The sequence below is a fragment of the Trachypithecus francoisi genome, unplaced genomic scaffold, assembly GCF_009764315.1.
Source record: "Trachypithecus francoisi isolate TF-2019V2 unplaced genomic scaffold, Tfra_2.0 Lachesis_group0, whole genome shotgun sequence".
NCBI classification, from domain to species: domain Eukaryota; kingdom Metazoa; phylum Chordata; class Mammalia; order Primates; family Cercopithecidae; genus Trachypithecus; species Trachypithecus francoisi.
In genome coordinates, this window is record NW_022681453.1 from 20,490,253 (window position 1) to 20,510,517 (window position 20,265).

At 42.1% G+C, this 20,265-nt stretch overlaps 1 protein-coding gene across 35 annotated transcripts in view; it reads right to left on the reverse strand.

Moving 5' to 3' along the window:
- Window positions 1-20,265, reverse strand: part of PBRM1 (polybromo 1) — a 152,136-nt gene that overhangs the window by 21,940 nt on the left and 109,931 nt on the right. For all 35 annotated transcript variants that reach the window (XM_033210031.1, XM_033210036.1, XM_033210004.1 and 32 more), the window contains 2 exons: window positions 15,102-15,247; window positions 12,525-12,682 (listed from right to left, as the gene is read on the reverse strand). In XM_033210031.1, coding sequence (XP_033065922.1) covers window positions 12,525-12,682; window positions 15,102-15,247 — 304 coding nt within the window. The remainder of the gene's footprint in view (window positions 1-12,524; window positions 12,683-15,101; window positions 15,248-20,265) is intronic.

Genomic DNA, 20,265 nt, shown 5'->3' on the forward strand with positions numbered 1-20,265 from the left:
AGAGCACCCCACTGCACTCCAGCCTGGGCAACAGAGCGAGACTCAGTCTCAAAAAAAAAAGAAAAGGGTTTTATCAAAATTAAGAACTTCTGTGCTCCAAAGGATACTATAAAAGAAGTGAAAAGATAAGCCATAGAAGAAAATATTTGCAAATCATATATCTAGTAAGAGTCTAGTATATAGAATATATATTTCTACAACTCAACATTAAGACAAATACATAACCCAAATAAAAAATGTGCAAAAGATATAAATTGACATGTCTCTAAAAAAAGACATACAAATGTCCAATAAGCACATGAAACAATGCTTAACATCATTCATCATCAGGGAAATGCAAATCAAAACGGCAATGAAATACTACCTCACACCCCATTAAGATGCCTGTATTAAAAAAAAACCCAAAACAGAAAATAACAAGTGGTGGCAAGGATGTGATGAAAATGGAACCCTTATATCTTGGTGGGACTGTAAAACGGTGCAGCTGCTGTGGAAAACAGTTAGGCAGTTGTAGGCCGGGTGCGGTGGCTCAAGCCTGTAATCCCAGCACTTTGGGAGGCCGAGACGGGCGGATCATGAGGTCAGGAGATCGAGACCATCCTGGCTAACATGGTGAAACCCCGTCTCTACTAAAAAAAAAAAAAAATACTAAAAAAAAAAACAAAAAACAGTTAGGCAGTTGCTCCAAAAAGTTAAACACTGAGTTACCATAAGACCTAGCAATTCTATTTCTAGGTATATATCTAAAAGAAATCAGAGAATCAAATACTTACTTGTAAACCACTGATAAGAGCACTTTTACTCACAATAGCTAAAATGTGAAAACAACCTACATGTCCATTAACAGATGTAGTATACATATAATGGAATATACAGCCTTAGGAATAAAATTCTGATATACGGTATAACATGGATAAGCCTTGAAAACATTATGCTAAATACGCCAGATACAAAGGGACAAATATTGCATGATTCCACTTACACGCAGTATCTAGAATAGGCAAAATTCATGAACAAAAAGTAGAACAGAGATTCTTAGGGCCAGGGGGAAGGGGAAAATAAAGAGTTGTTTAACGGGTACAAAGTTTTTATTTGGGATAACGAAAAAATTCTAGAAATGAACAGTGGCGATGGCTGTATGGTATTGTCAATGGACTTAAAGCCACTGAACTGTGTATTTAAAAATAGTTAAGGCTGGGCATGGTAATCCTAGCACTTTGGGAGGCCAAGGCGGGTGGATCACCTGAGGTCAGGAGTTTGAGACCAGCACCACCAACATGGCGAAACCCCGTCTCTACTAAAAATACAAAAATTAGCCAGGCGTGGTGGCATGCACCTGTAATCCCAGTTACTCAGGAGGCTGAGGCAGGAGAATCACTTGAACCTGGGAGGCAGAGGTTGTGGGCAGCCGAGACTGTGCCACTGACTCCAGCCTGGGTGACAGAGAAAGACTCCATCTCAAAAAAAAAAAAAAAAAGGCCGCTGACTCCAGCCTGGGTGGCAAAGACTCCGTCTCAAAAAAAAAAAAAAAAAAAAAAAAAAAGTTAAAATGAATTTTATGACCTATATAAAACAATAAAAAACTCCCATAAATGGTAGCATATTACTTAAAACCGTTTTGCACCTGAATTTTGTCACAAAATAATATGTCTTGGAGATCACAGCTTGTATGAATGTACTAGGTTTATTCAACTAGTTCCCTGTTGATGGGTATCTATGTTGTTTCCCCATGTTTGCTCTTCTGCTGATGCTAAACAATGCTGAAATAAATAATTTAAGACATATCAATTTGCACATAGGTGAATACATATGAAGCATAAATTTCTAGAAGTATAAAAGCTGAGTCAAAGGGTATGTATACACTTTTTAAATTTTTGTAAGTATTACCAAATTGCCTTCCATAAAGGGTGTCCTAATTCACAGACTACCACAAAGTAGGTAGATACCATTTCCTCATGTTGTTGTCAACTAGTGAGAAACATTTTCTGTATCTTTGACAATTTGATACGTAATCTCAAAAAAAAAAAAGAAGAAAAAGAAAAAGAAAGGAAAAAAGTATCTGGGTAGCTTTAACTGGCATTTCTCTAATGGCTGAGGTTGGGTATATTTTCTTTTCTTTTTTTTTTTTTGATCTCAGCTCACCGCAGCCTCTGCCTCCTGGGTTCAGGCAATTATCCTGCCTCAGCCTCCCTCTGCCTCCCGGGTTCAGGCAATTATCCTGCCTCAACCTCCCGAGCAGCTGGGATTACAGGCGTGTGCCACCATGACCGGCTAATTTTTTTTTTTTTTTTTTTTTTTTTAGTAGAAATGGGGTTTCAACATGTTGGCCAGGCTGGTCTCGAACTCCTGACCTCAGGTGATCCGCCTCCCAAAGTGCTGGGATTACAGGCATGAGCCACCGTGCCCAGCCAGGTATATTTTCATTTGTTTAAGAATTACTGGTAGTTTCTTTTTTTTTTAAGATGGAGTCTCACTCTGTCACTCAGGCTGGAACGCAGTGGTGCGATTCTGGCTCACTGCAACCTCTGCCTCCTGGGTTCAAGTGATTCTCCTGCTTCAGTCTCCCGAGTAGCTGGGACTACAGATGCCTACCAACATGTCCAGCTAATTTTTGTAGTTTTAGTACAGACAAGGTTTCACCATGCTGGCCAGGCTGCTCTCCCAATCTTTTTTTTTTTTTGAGACGGAGTTTCGCTCTGTCGCCCAGGCTGGAGTGCAGTGGCGCGATCTCGGCTCACTGCAAGCTCCGCCTCCCGGGTTCCCGCCATTCTCCTGCCTCAGCCTCCCGAGTAGCTGGGACTACAGGCGCTGCCACCTCGCCCGGCTAGTTTTTTGTATTTTTTTTAGTAGAGACGGGGTTTCACCGTGTAGACCAGGATGGTCTCGATCTCCTGACCTCGTGATCCGCCCGTCTCGGCCTCCCAAAGTGCTGGGATTACAGGCTTGAGCCACCGCACCCGGCCTGCTCTCCCAATCTTGACCTCAACTGATCCGCCCACCTCGTCCTCCCAAAGTGCTGGCATTACAGGCGTGAGTCATCATCACACTGGGCTCTAGTATTTATTTCTGCTCTCCCTTATCTTCTTTGCCTATTTTCTTGCTGGATATTGATCTTCATCTAATTGCTTTATAGGAGCTCTTCATCTACAAGGAAAATCAGATCTTTGTCTATGATAAACATTGCAAATATTTTCTCAAGATTGTCATTTTTGTTTTTGCCAGTTTTGGTCGTATAGATATTTTCCATTTTTATATAGTTGAATTTATCAGTATTTTATTGTATGAGTTCTGGCTTTTATGTCAGAGATTAACAAAATTTCTTTCCCATGGTTTCTTTTGGTATATTTGTTAATTTCATGTTTATTTTAATTTATAATTCATCTGGGAATCTATCTTGAAGTTAAGATGTGGGATATGGCTACAATTTTATTTTTCCAAGTGGTTACTGAATTTCCAAACACCATTTGGAGAAAAATACATCTTTCCCCACTTATCTGATATGCCACTTTTACCATATATTATATTTGCTAAACTTTCTATTTTGTTCAAATAACCTGTTTACTCATACATAGTTTTAATTGTTACAGTGCTAAAAGTTTTAATATCTGGTAAGGATAGATCCCCTTTCACTATACTTTTCAGAATTTTCCTGAGTTTTTCTTTTTTTGAGACAGGGTCTCACTTTGTTGCCCAGCCTGGAGTGCAGTGGTAAGATGACAGCTGCTCACTGCAGCCTCAATCTCCTGGGCTCAAGCGATTCGCACACCTCAGCCGCCCACCCCGGGTAGCTGCGACTACAGGTAATTGCCACTTAGCTAATTTTTGTACTTTTTGTAGAAATGGGGTTTTGCCATTTTGCTCAGGCTGGTCTCAAACTCCTAGGCTCAATTGATCCACCCACCTTGGCCTCCCAAAGTGCTGGGATTGATAACAGGAGTGAGCCACTGTGCCCAATTCTAAGTTTCTTAAAAAAAAAAAAAATATTTTTTTGAGATGGAGTCTTGCTCTGTTGCCCAGGCCGGAGTGCAGTGGAGCAATCTCGGCTCACTGCAAGCTCTGCCTCCCCGGTTCACGCCATTCTCCTGCCTCAGTCTCCCAAGAAGCAAGAAGCTGGGACTACAGGTGCCCACCACCACGCTGGGCTAATTTTTTGTATTTTTAATAGAGACAGGGCTTCACCATGTTATTGAGGATGGTCTTGATCTCCTGACCTCGTGATCTGCCTGCCTTGGCCTCCCAAAGTGCTGGCATTACAGGTATGAGCCACTGTGCCTGGCCTTCAATATGATTTTTAAAATGAGTTCATGTAGTATCAACTTCCTCACAAGCAAATTCCCACTGGTATATCTAATGGGATCATATTAAAGATTAATTTAGGGAGGATGGATATCTTTATGACGTTGAAACCTATCTAGGCCTATGGTATTGCTTTGCAATTTGTTTAAGCATTCGTTCAATAACATTTTAAAACTTTTTTCATACAGATGTGGCATATATCTTGTTAAGTTTATCTAAGGTATTTTATCTTACCAGTATTGAATCTTTTAAGATAATAGATTTGTTATTTATTTATATTCAATTATCTTTTTTTTTTTTTTTTTTTTTTTTGAGGCGGAGTCTCGCTCTGTCGCCCGGACTGGAGTGCAGTGGCCGGATCTCAGCTCACTGCAAGCTCCGTCTCCCAGGTTTACGCCATTCTCCTGCCTCAGCCTCCCGAGTAGCTGGGACTACAGGCCCCGCCACCTCGCCCGGCTAGTTTTTGTATTTTTTAGTAGAGACGGGGTTTCACCGTGTTAGCCAGGATGGTCTCGATCTCCTGACCTTGTGATCCGCCCGTCTCGGCCTCCCAAAGTGCTGGGATTACAGGCTTGAGCCACCGCGCCCGGCCCAATTATCTTATTTCTCTTACTGTTTGCCATGATTTCTTAGTTGATGCTCTTGATTTTTCACCTCCTTACTTTTCTTATTTTAGACTTCTGTTTTTCTTTTTTTTTTTTTTTTTTTTTTGAGACGGAGTCTCGCTCTGCCGCCCAGGCTGGAGTGCAGTGGCCGGATCTCAGCTCACTGCAAGCTCCGCCTCCTGGGTTTACGCCATTCTCCTGCCTCAGCCTCCGAGTAGCTGGGACGACAGGCGCCCGCCACCTCGCCTGGCTAGTTTTTGTATTTTTTAGTAGAGACGGGGTTTCACCGTGTTAGCCAGATGGTCTCGATCTCCTGACCTCGTGATCCACCCGTCTCGGCCTCCAAAGTGCTGGGATTACAGGCTTGAGCCACCGCGCCCGGCTTCTGTTTCTTCTAACTCCACTGGCTAATACCTCTAGAACAATGTTAAATAAGTGTGATAAGGACATCCCTATTTTGTTTGTTTCTTTTCTTTTTTTTTTTTCTGAGACAGAGTCTTGCTCTGTCGCTAGGCTGCAGTGTAGTGGCTCAATCTTGGCTCACTGCAACCTCCACCTCCCGAGTTCAAGTGATTCTCTTGCCTCAGCCTCCCCAGTAGCTGGGGTTAAAGGCCCCTGCCACCACGCCCAGCTAATTTTTATATTTTTAGTAGAGATGGAGTTTCACCGTGTTGACCAGGCTGGTCTCGAATTCCTGACCTCAGGTGATCCGCCCACCTTGGCCTCTCAAAGTGCTGGGATTACAGGTATGAGCCATCGCACCCAGCCAGAACATCCCTAGTTTGCTCTTGACCTTAACAGGAATGTTCATAGCTAACAACTTATTAAACATGTACATGAAAAACAGGTCAGAAATATTTCCAAAGCTTAAAATAGCTACAATTACTATCACTGCTTTGAACTTACACAGCACTTTATTTACATAATTCAAAGGCCTTTTAATTCAGAAAAGAGATAATTACAATTTTCCATATTTTATCGAAGGAAAAATAGACATTAGGAAAAAATAATAATTCTGTTGACAACCAAAGAGTAAAAGTGATTCGTGGCTTTGGAATGGAGGTGGTATCTGTGTGTCCTGACTTGGGGCTCTGACCAACCCCCCGAAAGACAGGGAAAAGACGAAAGTTTAGAAAACTTCATTTAATAAAGTATTAAAAAATTATCAAGACCTGCTGGATTTTTATTGGTACTGCAATGAACCAACAGATCAATTTGGGGGGAACTGATATCTTAATAATATTGAATTTTCCAGCTATAAATATGATGGATAACTTTCATATATTTGTCTTCAATTTCTCAATAATTTTCTTATAGTTGTGTGTGTATGTGTGCATGTGCAGGTACCCTACACATCTGTGCTTCTTTGTTTGTTTGTTTTTTTTGGTAGAAAGAGTTTCATTCTGTTGTCCAGGCTGGTCTTGAACTCCTGGTCTGAAGTGACTCTCCCACCTTGGCCTCTCAAAGTGTTGGGACTACAGGCGTGAGCCACCACATTGGCTATCTTTTAAAGATTTGTTCTTAGCCGGGCACCATGGCTCACCCCTGTAATCTCAGCATTTTGGGAGGCTGAGGCGGGCACCTCACGAGGTCAAGAGATCAAGGCCATCCTGGCCAACATGGTGAAACCCCGTCTCTACTAAATATACAAAAATAAGCTGGGCATGGTGGCACACGCCTATAGTCCCAGCTGCTAGGGAGGCTGAGGCAGGAGAATCGCTTGAACCCAGGAGGCGGAGGTTGCAGTGAGCCGAGATCGTGCCACTGCACTCCAGCCTGGGCGACAGAGCGAGACTCTGTCTCAAAAAGAAAAAAAGGATTGGCCAGGTGTAGTGGCTCACGCCTATAATCCCAGCACTTTGGGAGGCTGAGGCCAGCAGATCACGAGGTCGGGAGACCAAGACCATCCTGGCCAACATGGTGAAACCCCGTCTCTACTAAAATACAAACAATTATCCTGGTGTGGTGGCACATGCCTGTAGTCCCAGCTACTCAGGAGGCTGAGGCAGGGGAATAGCTTGAACCTGGGAGGCGGAGGTTGCGGTGAACTGAGATTGCGCCATTGCACTCCAGCCTGGGCAACAAGAGGGAAACTCCATCTTAAAAAAAAAAAAAAAAGATATATTCCTAGGTATTGAATGCAAATGGTAATAATTTTCTAATTGCTCACTGATGGGATATGGATACAGAAATAGAAATATTGGGGCCAGGTAAGGTGGCTCATGCCTATAATCCCAGCACTTTCGGGAGGCTGAGCAGGGAGGATGCTTGAGGCTAAGAGTTTGAGACCAGCCTGGGCAACAGGGAGACCTCATCTCCACAAAAAATAAATTAAATTAAAAAAAAAAATTAGCTGGGAGTGATGGTACATCCCTATAGTCCCAGCTACTTGGAAGGCTGAGATGGGAGTATTGCTTGCACCTAGGAGTTGGAGGCTGCAGTGAGTTATGATTGTACCATTGCATTCCAGTCTGGATAACAAAACGAGATCTTGTCTCAAAAAAAAAAAAAAAAAAAAAACTACTTCATATTTTCATTTACTAATTTTAATAGTTTATCTGAATATCTTTTGGATTTTCTACATACCTAATGTTTTTGGAAAAAAAAATGGCCCTTTTGTTTTTCCTTTCAAATCTTTAGATCTTTTATTTTCCTTGCCTTACTAAGGACAGTTTTTAAATTAATGAAACGTCATAAAAATCTACTGTGAAGGGAACAAAATCTGCAAATAAATTAGGAATTGGCATGTTTCAAGAGCCCAGGTTCCTGGAAATTTTATCACCTAAGGGGTTAAGCGTAGAGGTACCATCTGCCAGATGTGGCCATCTGATTACTGTTTAAGTTCTTTTTTTTTTTGAGATGGAGTCTCACCCTGTCACTCAGGCTAGAGTCCAGTGGAGTGATCTCAGCTCACTGTAAGCTCTCCCTCACAAGTTCAAGCGATTCTCCTCCCTCAGCCTCCTGAGTAGCTGGGATTATAGGCATGCGCTACCACAACTGACTAATTTTTCTGTATTTTTAGTAGAGATGGGGTTTTACTATGTTGGACCGGCTGGTCTTGAACTCCTTGATCTCAAGTGATCCACCTGCCTCAGCCTCCCAAAGTGCTCGGATTACAGGTGTCAGCCACTGTGCCCGGCTTGATTACTGTTTAAGTTAATGAAAACAAATCTTCAACAAAACTGAAAAAAGAACCGTTGGAAAACCAGGACTGTCTCCTTCTATGTATGTAACGGAAGATGAAAAAATGATACCTCATCTAATTATCTTCAAAACTTCTATTTCAGAGACAAAAAAGTACAAAAATGTGATTTACATTTAATAGTGTTTATAGTTAATACAATGAAATTATACATTCTCTAAAGCTTATATAACAAAACCCTTTATCCTTGGAGGCTGGGGACAGTGAATTCCACAAGCTAGGCTGAAATCCCACTTTGTGATTACAAGATGCATTTTCTTTTGGGTTTTATCTCAAGATGAAGTTACTTATATTTCATTGTATGCCTGTATACCTAATATTGCTGGCATCTCCTTTAATTCTCAAAAGACAACCTAGGTTTTAGTTCTGGCCCACTCCTTGGGTAGTAACTTCACCTTTCTGACAATATCAGCATCTTTCTTTCAGGGTCATGTTGAGAATTAAATGAGATCCTGGATATAAAACTGGTATATAAACTGTAGAATACAACACATTTTCTTTCTTTCCTTTTTTTTGTTACACAGAGTCTTGCTCTGTCACCCAGGCTGGAGTACAGTGGCTTGATCTCGGCTTACTATAACCTTCACTTCTCGGGTTCAAACGATTCTCCTGCCTCAGCCTCCCTAGTAGCTGGGATTACAGGTGCACATCACCACACCTGACTTATTTTTGTATTTTTAGTAGGGACGGGGTTTCACCATATTGGCCAGGCTGATCTTGAACTCCTGACCTCATGATCCGCCCACCTCGGCCTCCCAAAGTGCTGGGATTACAGGCATGAGCCACCGTGCCTGGCCAAGGTGAAGTTGACCACGTTGACCAGGCTGGTCTCTAACTCCTGATCTCAGGTGATCTGCCTGCCTAACCTCCTAAAGTGCTGGGATTACAGGCACGAGCCACCATGCCTGGCCAGAATGTAACACATTCTAACAGGCATCTTTAGGAAGAAATTACTCCAAGTTATGTCAGTGAAAATGAAGGAGTAGTGAGCGCTAAAGGACATTCCTTCAAAGAAACAGTGAAAAAAGCAGAATAAACTTTATTGGAACTCTGTAAGATAGTCAAGGTTTACAGCAACTGAGCAAATGCTTAATTACGAAAAAAAGTGGGCCGGGAGCGGTGGCTCAAGCCTGTAATCTCAGCACTTTGGGAGGCCGAGACGGGCAGATCACGAGGTCAGGAGATTGAGACCATCCTGGCTAACACAGTGAAACCCCGTCTCTACTAAAAAATACAAAAAACTAGCCGGGCGAGATGGTGGGCGCCTGTAGTCCCAGCTACTCGGGAGGCTGAGGCAGGAGAATGGCGTGAACCGGAAGGCGGAGCTTGCAGAGAGCTGAGATCCGGCCACTGCACTCCAGCCTGGGCAACAGAGCAAGACTCCACCTCAAAAAATAAATAAATAAATAAATAAATAAAAGAAAAGAAAAAAAGACTGAAACTTGACAGGAGAGCTTTGTGGCATTTTAACTTACCCTCACTCCATCTCTTACCTTCTGTCTCAGTGGCAGCCTTGAAGATGGCAGCCTCTATTCCTGGTGTAAGATTGTGGTGATAGAGGAAGCAAAACAGCTCTATGCCCAAAGAACTGTGGTCATCTGTTTTGACCTGTCAGGCAGCTTTCTAAACACTAATGCAAAGTGCTTGCCTTTATTTTGCTTAACCAGGAATTCTCTCAGGGTGAAGTGTCTAGGTTCTTTTGTCAAAAACATTTTGTCTTAGTCTGTTTGTGCTGCTGTAACAGAATACCACAGACCGGGTAATTTATAAAGAACAGTTTTCTCATAGTTCTGGGGCTGGAAAATCCAAGATAAAGGCGCCAGCATCTGGCAAGGGCTTTCTTGCTATATCATCATATGGCAGAAGGCAGAGGGCAAGAGTATAAGAGACAACAAATCCATTCAGACAGAGTAGACCCATTTTACATGAGCCCCCTTTTTTTTGAGACACAGTCTCACTCTGTCGCCTAGGCTAGAGTGCAGTGGCGCGGTCTCAGCTCACTACAAGCTCCACCTCCTGGGTTCACGCCATTCTCCTGCCTCAGCCTCCTGAGTAGCTGGGACTACAGGCGCTCGCCACCACGCCTGGCTAATTTTTTGTATTTTCACTAGAGATGGCGTTTCACCGTGTTAGCCAGGATGGTCTCGATCTCCTGACCTCGTGATCCGCCTGCCTTGGCCTCCCAAACTGCTGGGATTACAGGCCTGAGCCACCGCACCCGGCCATGAGCACTTTTTATAAAAGCAATATTGTATTCATGAGGACAAGCCCTCATGACCTAAACATCTCCTAAAAGGCCCCACTTACCAACACTGTTGCACTAGGGATTACATTTTAACTCATGAATTTTGAAGGGGGCACAAACATTCAAATCACAGCACATTTAAAGTCAAATGAACCAGCTGTTGCCAGTTGGGACAAAGGGTATCAGTTGGGGCTAACAGCAGATAGGACAAAAGGCCTCAGAGGAAAAGATGGGGAGTGAGATGCTTTGGGGAATAGGGTTTTGAAAAGTTTCCACACATTCCTGGGAGCCTAGAAGGCCACACACATGCCAACAATAGCGTACATGCTCAGAAAGGACCTAAGAAGGCCCTAAGATCTCATTTCTGGCTGACTTTCAAGCTCTGCATAAGTAGGAAGTAAAGGCAAAGCAGAGTTGTAATCTGCATGGCTGAGTGTTGAAGGTGTGCTCCACCATACATAGAGAAGTCAGCTGTGAAGACTGGGAGTTTTGTGGCTTTATTGGCTCAAGTATTTACGAAAACCTCTGTCAAATCACTTACAGAACAGAGACTATAGTAACCACATACAATAACAACAACAACAATCTTTTATTTTTTGAGACAGGTCTCACTGTGTTGCCCAGGCTGAAGTGCAGTGGCATGATCATGGCTCACTGCAGTCTTGACCTCCCTGGGCTCAGGTGATCCTACCACCTCAGCCTCCTGAATAGCTGGGACCATGGGTATAGACCACCACACCTCGATAATTTTTGTATATTTTGTAGAGACAGGGTTTCGCCATGTTGCCCAGGCTGGTCTCGAACTCCTGGGCTCAAGCAATCTGCCCACGTCAGCCTCCCAAAGTGTTGGGATTAAAGGCGTGAGCCACTGTGCCCAGCCAAAAATACAATCTTTAAAACAAACAAACAAACAAACAAAAGTTTAGAAGAGTCACTGAACAAACAACCATATCCTATAACAAGTAGTAGGAACAAAGCCTGAGGACGGGGAGAATCTGATTTCCAGAGTTATCACATTACAATACCCAAAATGAGCAGTTTTCAACAAAAAATTATCAGGCATGCAAAGAAACAAGAAGGTACAGCCCATTCATAGGAAAGAACAAAATGAACAGAAATTGTTCCTGAGAAATTCCAGACACTGGACTTACTAAACAAAGACTTTAAATCAATTGTCTTTTTTTCCGAGACGGTCTCGCTCTGTCATCCAGGCTAGAGTACAGTGGCATGATCTTGGCTCACTGCAGCCTCTGCCTCTGCCTCAGCCTCCACAGTAACTGGGATTACAGACATGTGCCACCATGACCAGCTAATTTTTTTTTTTTTTCTTAGCAGAGACAAGGTTTCACCATGTTGGCAGGCTGTTCTCAAACTCTCAACCTTAGGTGATCCACCCGCCTCGGCCTCCCAAAGTGCTGGGATTACAAGTGTGAGCCATTGTGCCTGGCCTTAAATCAACTGTCTTCAATATACTCAAAGGTCTAAAGGAAACCAGTAAAATGTCATAGCAAATAGTGAATATAAATGAAGAGACAAATTACAAAAACTAAATTCTGGGGCTGAAAAGTACAGTAACTGAAATGAAAAATTTATTAGAAGGGTTCAACAGAAGATTTGAAGAGGCAGAGAATGAAGGCACCTGAAGACAGGTCATTTGAAGCTATCCAGTCTGAGGAGCAGAAAGGAAAAAAAGGTAAAGAAAAATGAGGAGTCTGAGAGACCTGTGAGGCACCATTAAATGTACCAACGTAAGTACAATGGGAGTTCCAGAAGGAAGCAGAGAAAGGAGCAGAAAGAATATTTGAAGAAATGGCCAAAAACTCCCCAAACTTGATGAAAGACAAGAACAAAAAAACTATCAATGGAGAATTCTGTATCTAGGAAAACTATCCTTCAAAAATTAGCTCAGTGTGGTGGTGGCATGCCTATCATCCCAGCTACTCGGAAGGCTGAGGTGAGAGGTTTGGTTGTGCCCTAATTACCGCCTGATATTCTATACATTTATTTTTTAATTTATTTACTGACTCCCCAACCTCTGCCCCAACATAAGAGAACAGAGATTTAGATTTGGGCACTGCTGTATACCTAACACCTAGGACAGTGCGTAGCACAGAAGTAGTATTCAATCAATTTTGATGGAATAAACACTATTAAATAAAAAAGCACAAATACCTACCGAGAATACATGTCATGGGGCAGGTTTCTTCCAGATTACTCAGAAATACTTCTTTTTTGTAGAACATTTTTGTGGGCTCATGCTCCGTTTCTTCTGGGTGAATGAAGATGGGGCCATAAAAATATGCAGCTCCATCTCGAACCCATACTTTTTCAATTCTTGGGGAGAAAAATATATAAATTACATTAAAATAGTTTCCTTCTTGAAGGATTCATCTAACAAAAATTCCATTAACCAAAAAGTTAGTAATGTGTACCATTCAGAGGAGTTTCACTGGCTGTTTTGGTAAGACAACTTCATTAATTTTTCCCTCATTAAACACATGCAAGATACTTAGAAAAAGAGAAAGGAACCTTTGGCTATTTGTCCAAGAGAAAAAAAAAATTCAACGTAATAGCAAGGCACAAAACTTAATAGCTTCATCTAATGATCAGGTTTTCTTCCTGAGACGTTCATGATGAAAACAGAACTAAGCATTTGTCATTGGACTTGTGAACCAAACGAAGACATAAACCATCAATATTTGGGGTCAGATCACATGAGTGGCAGACATTCCTTTAAGACAGTGGTTTATAATCTTTTTGAAGGTCAAGATCTAATACCCCTTGCTGGGCACAGTGGCTCACACCTGTAATCCCAGCACTTTGGGAGGCCAAGGTGGGCAAATTACTCAGGAGTTCAAGACCAGCCTGGGCAACATGGTGAAACCCCATCTCCACCAAAAATACAAAAATGAGCTAGCCGTGGCAGTATGCACCTATAGTCCCAGCTACTTGGGAGGTTGAGGTGGGAAGATGGCTTGAGCCCAGGAGGTGGATGTTGCAGTGAGCTGAGATCATGCCACTGCACTCCAGCCTAGGTGACAGAACCAGACACTGTCTTAAAAAAAAAAAAAAAAAAGGGATCTAGTGCCCCTTCACCCCTTGAGAATTTGATGAAAGTCATTATTGTTGACAACTAACCCACAGAGTTGACATTATTATTGCTCCATATTTTTTTTTTTTTTTTTCGGATGTGAACTAAGTTGCAAAGCCCGTGTTTAAAGGTGGATTATTGCTCCATATTATCGTGATTCCTGACATGAAGTATCACACTTATTTCGGTTAATGGTAACTGCACCCTTCCAGTTTCTCAGGCTTACACACAGGAGTCACCCTTGACTTTTTAATCTTTCTCAGACCCCACACTCCATTTATCAAGAATACTATTAATCTGACCTTCAAAATACTATCTTTTGCAATCACCCTGGTCTGAAGCATGATCGTTCTTGCCTGGATTATTGCAATAGCATCCTAGGTGGTAGATCTCCTTGCTTCTACCTTGACTTTTTACAGTCTATTCTCAACAACCAATAGGCAGAACAATCCTATTAAGATCTAAATCAAATGTCACTCTGCGCTTGAAACAATCGGATGGCACTCCATGTAACTCAGTAAAAACCCAAATCCCTATAATGGTCTCTGAGGCCCTATGTGATATGTACCCTACCCCTGGCACTTATCTCTTACTAACTCATGAATGGCTCACTCTCCTAGCAACAAACAGGCCTGGCATGCTTCTCCTCAGGTGTTCCCTGGCTGTTCCCACTTCCTGGAATCTTTTCTCCCTGTATATTCACATTATTCACTTTCTCAGTTTCTTCAAGTGTTGGTTCAGCTGGCAACTTCTCAGTGAGGCCTATATAAACCATTATCCCTGCTCTGACCACGGGACCCTCTTCTCCCCTTGTTCTGCTCTATTTTTTCTATAGCAGGTATTATGATCTAACATACTATACACTTTACTTATTCAAGATGTTTATTGTTTGTCTTCACACTAGAAAAAAGCTCCCCAGGACTAAGAATATTTGTCTGTTTTATTAACTAATGTATCCTCAGAGCTTGGTAAACAGTAGGTATAATAAATGCTTACTGAATGATGAACAGATATGATAAGGAAACTGAAGCCCGGAGGGGTAAATCATTCACCTAAGGACATACAACTAACAGAGCTGGGACTTAGGGAATGAACTACTGTTCTTAACCACTATCCTCTCCTACCCAACCTGATACCAGACTCTGCTGTTTGCCATCCAACCATACTGTCATCCTTTTATCATTTACTTGTTCATCAAATATCTGAGCCCCTATTATGTTTCATGCACTATGATTTGAGCAGGGACTACAAGGGTGAAACCTGACAATAACATAATGAACACCAATATGTGATATATACACTGAGAAGGAAATATGTGGTGCTTTGAGAGTGCGCAAAAGGGAGAATTAACCCACTCTGCAATGAACAGGAAAGACTTCCTTTTAAGGAAGTGTCACTTCAAATGTATGGTAAAGTAGTTTACCATATGAAGTAGGCAGGGAGATTTCTGAGCTGAGAGTTCTGTAAATAGCGGAAGAAAACAAAAGAGCCCAGAGGGATAATTTAAAGAAGAAAGTGTGGTTGGAGGGGAATGTGGTGTGAGAAGCAGCTGGAGAAACTATCAGGGGAAGGACTTTTGTCTTCATCCAAAGGGTGATTAATTTCTACTGGTTCCAAATTTCTCAGATTCAACCTCATCTTCCCTATTTCAATGACACTCACCTGCCCACACGAGGACGCACCAGGCCATGGGACTTGATGAAGACACAGTCGCCAACCTTCAGCCACATGTCATTGTAATGGAGCTGCTCAAAGTAGTGGCACCCTGGTTCACCATTCGACATTTCCACAGGGACATCTTCTTTTTCCTGTTGTAAAGAAAACTGGCTGAAGAAAGGTAGCTTATAATCAAGGAATAGAGAAGGTAAGAAACAAAAGCAGACTTTTCTTTCACATTAACTTAAAAGAAAAAACAACCCTTGGTTACGTGGCTCACACCTGTAATTGCAGCATTTTGGGAGACCAAGGCAGGATGATCACTTGAGCCCAAGAGTTTCAGACCAGCCTGAGCAACACAGTGAGATCTTGTCTCAACTAAAAAAAGAAATTAAAATAAAAAATTAGTCAGGCATGGTAGCGCATGCCTGTAGTCCCAGCTACTCAGGAGACTGAGGTGAGTAAATCACTTGAGCTCAGGAGGTCGAGGTTACAGTGAGCTAGGATCACGCCATTGTACTCCAGCCTGGGCGACAGAGCAAGACCCTGTCTCAAAAAAAAAAAAAAAAGAAGTAAATTAAAACAAACAAAAATACAAAAACAGAAACTTTGAAGGAGGCTAGGAAACAAAAAGATTAGATTACTGAAATAAAGTATTAATAAGTATCTATTTTATTTTAAATTTCTAGTTAATCTTCATTAACAAATCTTATCCTAAGATGCTTTTATCCTGTCTCCCTCCTGCTCTCAATTCCCATTGCCTTTAGAAACAAACAAACAAAAAAACTGGAGAGGATTTATCAGTATTTAAAAGCAGACTCATTCATGCATTACTACAGTGTAAGTGGCAAATTCTACACGAGTTTCCTCTCTATCACATTTACTGGGCTCCCTTAATGTCTTAACATTAACAATTGATAGATTTAGGCCAGGCACAGTGGCTTATGTCATAACTCCAGCACACTGTGAGGACAAGGTGGAAGGATTGCTTGAGCCAGGAGTTCAAGATCAGCCTGGGGAATACAGTGAGACCTCATTTCCAAAACAATTTAAAAATTAGCTGTGTAGGCCGGGCGCGGTGGCTCAAGCCTGTAATCCCAGCACTTTGGGAGGCCGAGACAGGCGGATCAAGAGGTCAGGAGATCGAGACCATCCTGACTAACACAGTGAAACCCCGTCTCTACTAAAAAATACAAAAAACTAGCCAGGCGAGGTGGCGGGCGCCTGTAGTCCCAGCTATTCGGGAGGCTAAGACAGGAGAACCTGGGAGGTGGAGGCTGCAGTGTGCTGAGATTGTGCCACTGCACTCCAGCCTGGGCGACAGAGACTCCATTTCAAAAAAAAAAAAAAAAAGTTCCTGAATGACGTGTCTTGGTCATGTAATACTGAAATAAAGATATGAGACCAAAAGATCAAGTAATTCATATACAGAGAGTTCCTAGAGACTTGTAAATACCAGATAAGGAATCTAAGTTAATTATCATGCTGACTTTCACTGGTAATTTTTTTTTTTTTTTGAGACGGAGTCTCGCGCTGTTACCTAGGCTGGAAGGCAGTGGCGTGATTTCAGCTCACTGCAGCCTCCACTTCCTGGGTTCAAGTGATTCTCCTGCCTCAGCCTCCCAAGTAGCTGGGATTATAGGTACCTGCCACCAAGCCAACCTCCTCGGCCTCCCAAAGTGCTGGGATTACAGGTGTTAGCCACCGCGCCTAGCCAGATAATTCTTTTAAAATATATTATGATTCCCACACATTCCCATACTGATAAAATACAAAAAATATCACATTCTTTCCTGGCCCCATGATGTCGCCTCTTAAGGAGAATCTTTTGGAGCACCGGTTTGAGAACTACCACTGGAGCCTATTCTTCGCCATCAAACTGCTGGGTCCAAGACACCAGGCCGGGCGTGGTGGCTCACACCTGTAATCCCAGCACCTTGGGAGGCTGAGGTGGGCGGATCGAGGTCAGGAGATTGAGACCATCCTGGCTAATGTGGTGAAACCCCGTCTCTACTAAAAATACAAAAAATTAGCCGGGCGTGGTGGCAGGTGCCTGTAGTTCCAGCTACTTGGGAGGCTGAGGCAGGACAATGGTGTGAACCCGGGAGTTGGAGCTTGCAGCGAGCCAAGATCAAGCCACTGAACTCCAGCTTGGGGGACAGAGCGAGACTCTGTCTCCAAAAAAAAAAAAAAAAAAAAGGCTGGAGGTGGTGGTTCACGCCTGTAATACCAGCACTTTGGGAGGCCAAGGCAGGCAGATCATCAGAGGTCAGGAGTTTGTGACCAGCTTGGCCAACATGGTGAAACCTTGTCTCTATGAAAAATACAAAAATTAGCTGGGCATGGTGGTGCACGCCTGCAATTCCAGCTACTCAGAGAGGTGAGGCAGCAGAATCACTTGAATCCAAGAGGTGGAGGTTGCAGTGAGCTGAGATCACACCACTGCACTTCAGCCTGGGCAACAGTGAGACTCCATCTCAATTAAAAAAAAAAAAAAAAAAAAGACACCAATCGGAGAAAAGTGTGTGTGGTTTCCTCCTGTACCACATACTATCAGTCTTTTCAACTCTTGCCATCCTGTTAGGTATTATACAAACTATTAGGTTAACTAATACATGTTTTCTGCTGCCTTCTTTCTGTAAATTATCTATTTGGGCCTCTGCTCATTTTTGTAGTGCTACCTTCCCCCCAGACCCTAAAGAGCTCTTTTTGTGTTAGAAACAGTAGTCCCTAGACTGTTTTATTAACCTTATATTTTCAATCATAAATCAATATAATGATCAATGGTTTTATATAATGCACAGAAAATCCTCATCTATTCCAAGTTTATTATTGAAAAAAATTATAGGTAAATAACTGTTTTCTAAATTAAATAAAATTCTAAAAATTTTCTGTAGAGGCAAGGTCTTGCTATGTTGCCCAGGGTGGTCTGAAACTCCTGGCTTCAACTCATCTACTTGTCTTGGCATCTCAAAATGCTGGGATTACAGGCGTGTGACACTGTACTGGGCTTTAATTTTGTTTTTTAACTGTAGTTTTATAAAATGTTATACATCTGGCAGGGGAAAGCTCTAATTTTTCAATTAAAAAAAAAATCCCGGCCGGGCGTGGTGGCTCAAGCCTGTAATCCCAGCACTTTGGGAGGCCAAGACGGGCGGATCACGAGGTCAGGAGATCGAGACCATCCTGGCTAACACGGTGAAACCCCGTCTCTACTAAAAAAAATATAAAAAACTAGCCGGGCGAGGTGGCGGGCGCCTGTAGTCCCAGCTACTCGGAGGGCTGAGGCAGGAGAATGGCGTAAACCCGGAAGGCGGAGCTTGCAGTGGGCTGAGATCCGGCCACTGCACTCCAGCCCGGGAGACAGAGCGAGACTCCATCTCAAAAAAAAAAAAAAAAAATCCCTCAGTTCACTGTCAAAGGGCAAAGCTCTCTTTCATACCCTTTTCCCCCTTCTTTTCTGGAGACTGTCACATATTTATTCTTAATAAGAATGCTAGAATAATTTTGTCAAGTTTCAAAACCAATCTATGCAAGTCTTTTACGTCCTTCAGTAAATTCTTTTCCTAGAGGTTCTATATATTCCTTGTTAAGGTTATTTCTTTTTCTTTTTCTTTTTTTTTGAGACAGAGTCTCACTCTGTCACCCAGGCTGGTGTGCAGTGGCCGATCTCAGCTCCTTGCAAGCTCCGCCTCCCGGGTTTATGCCATTCTCCTGCCTCAGCCTCCAGAGTAGCTGGGACTACAGGTGCCTGCCACCTCGCCTGGCTAGTTTTTTGTATTTTTCAGTAGAGACGGGGTTTCACCGTGTTAGCCAGGATGGTCTCGATCTCTTGACCTCGTGATCCGCCCTTCTCGGCCTCCCAAAGTGCTGGGATTACAGGCTTGAGCCACTGCGCCCGGCCAAGGTTATTTCTTAATGTATTTTGTTGTTAGTGTGAAATGGATATTTTCTTCCATAAGATTTTTCTAACAGTTGCTAAAGTGTATTCAACACTTTACTTTCAAAAGTCTTATTAGTTTATATATGAAGACTATTCATTTGCATATGGATTTTGAAAATTTCTATTTGCCAAATTTTCTGTTTCCAAACCTTTTCAGTTAATTTCCCCCAATTATCTGCAAAAAAGTATTCTTGCTTTTTTTTTTTTCTTTGAGACGGTCTTGCTCTGTTGCCCAGGCTGGAGTGCAGTGGTGCAATCACAGTTCACTGCAGCCTCTACCTCCTGGCCTCACGGGATACCCCCATCTCAGCCGTCCAAGTAGTTGGGTCTACAGGCCTGTGCTACCATGCCTGGCTAATTTTTGTACTTTTGTAGGGATAAGGTTTCACCATGATTCCCAGGCTAGTCTCAAAATCCTGGACTCAAGCGATCCACCTGCCTTGGTCTCCCAAAGTTCTAGGATTACAGGTATGAGCCAATACTACTGTCTTCTTGCTTCTTTATTGTCAATATTTTTACTGCTTTTGTTTATCTAACTACATTGGTTAATTTCAGAAAAATATTAAGAAGCAGTAGAACAGTAAGCCCCTTTGTCCAGTATGTAACTTTAAAAAGGAATTTGTTTTACAGGCTTTAAGCTTGAGACACAAATATGAATTAAAAAAAAAACTACACTAAAGGCAATACCTATTGAAAGACTTTAAAAAAACCAAGATGGGTTCTCTACCAAATAATTTTTCCTTTGATCTAATGGAATAATGAATGAAATTTAAAGATTTTCCTAACTTTGAACAATTCTTGCTTTCTTAGAATGAATTCTCACTTCTTGATCATGTTGTTCTCAAAGAAGTAATTTGATTTCACTTACTTTTTTTCCCCCAAGTAATTTTTGCATCAATATACATGAATAACACTGAGTTGCAGTTTTTTGTTTTTATTTTTCAGGTTGTGAAATCAGGATTATCCTGGCTTTGCAAAACGAACTGGAAATTTCTTGTTCTCCCTGCTCTGAAACAACTTCAACAGTATAATAATCATAGGTCCCTTAAACAAAAAGTCGCCTGTGGAACTGTCTGACCTCAGTACTCTTTGGGGTCAGTTCTATGATACTTTAAAAAATTTCTTCATGTTGTTGTACATTTCTATATTATATCTCTTCCTGATTGCATTTTGGTAATTTGTAATATCCTAGACAATTAGCCATTTTATTCAGGTTTTCAAATTTAT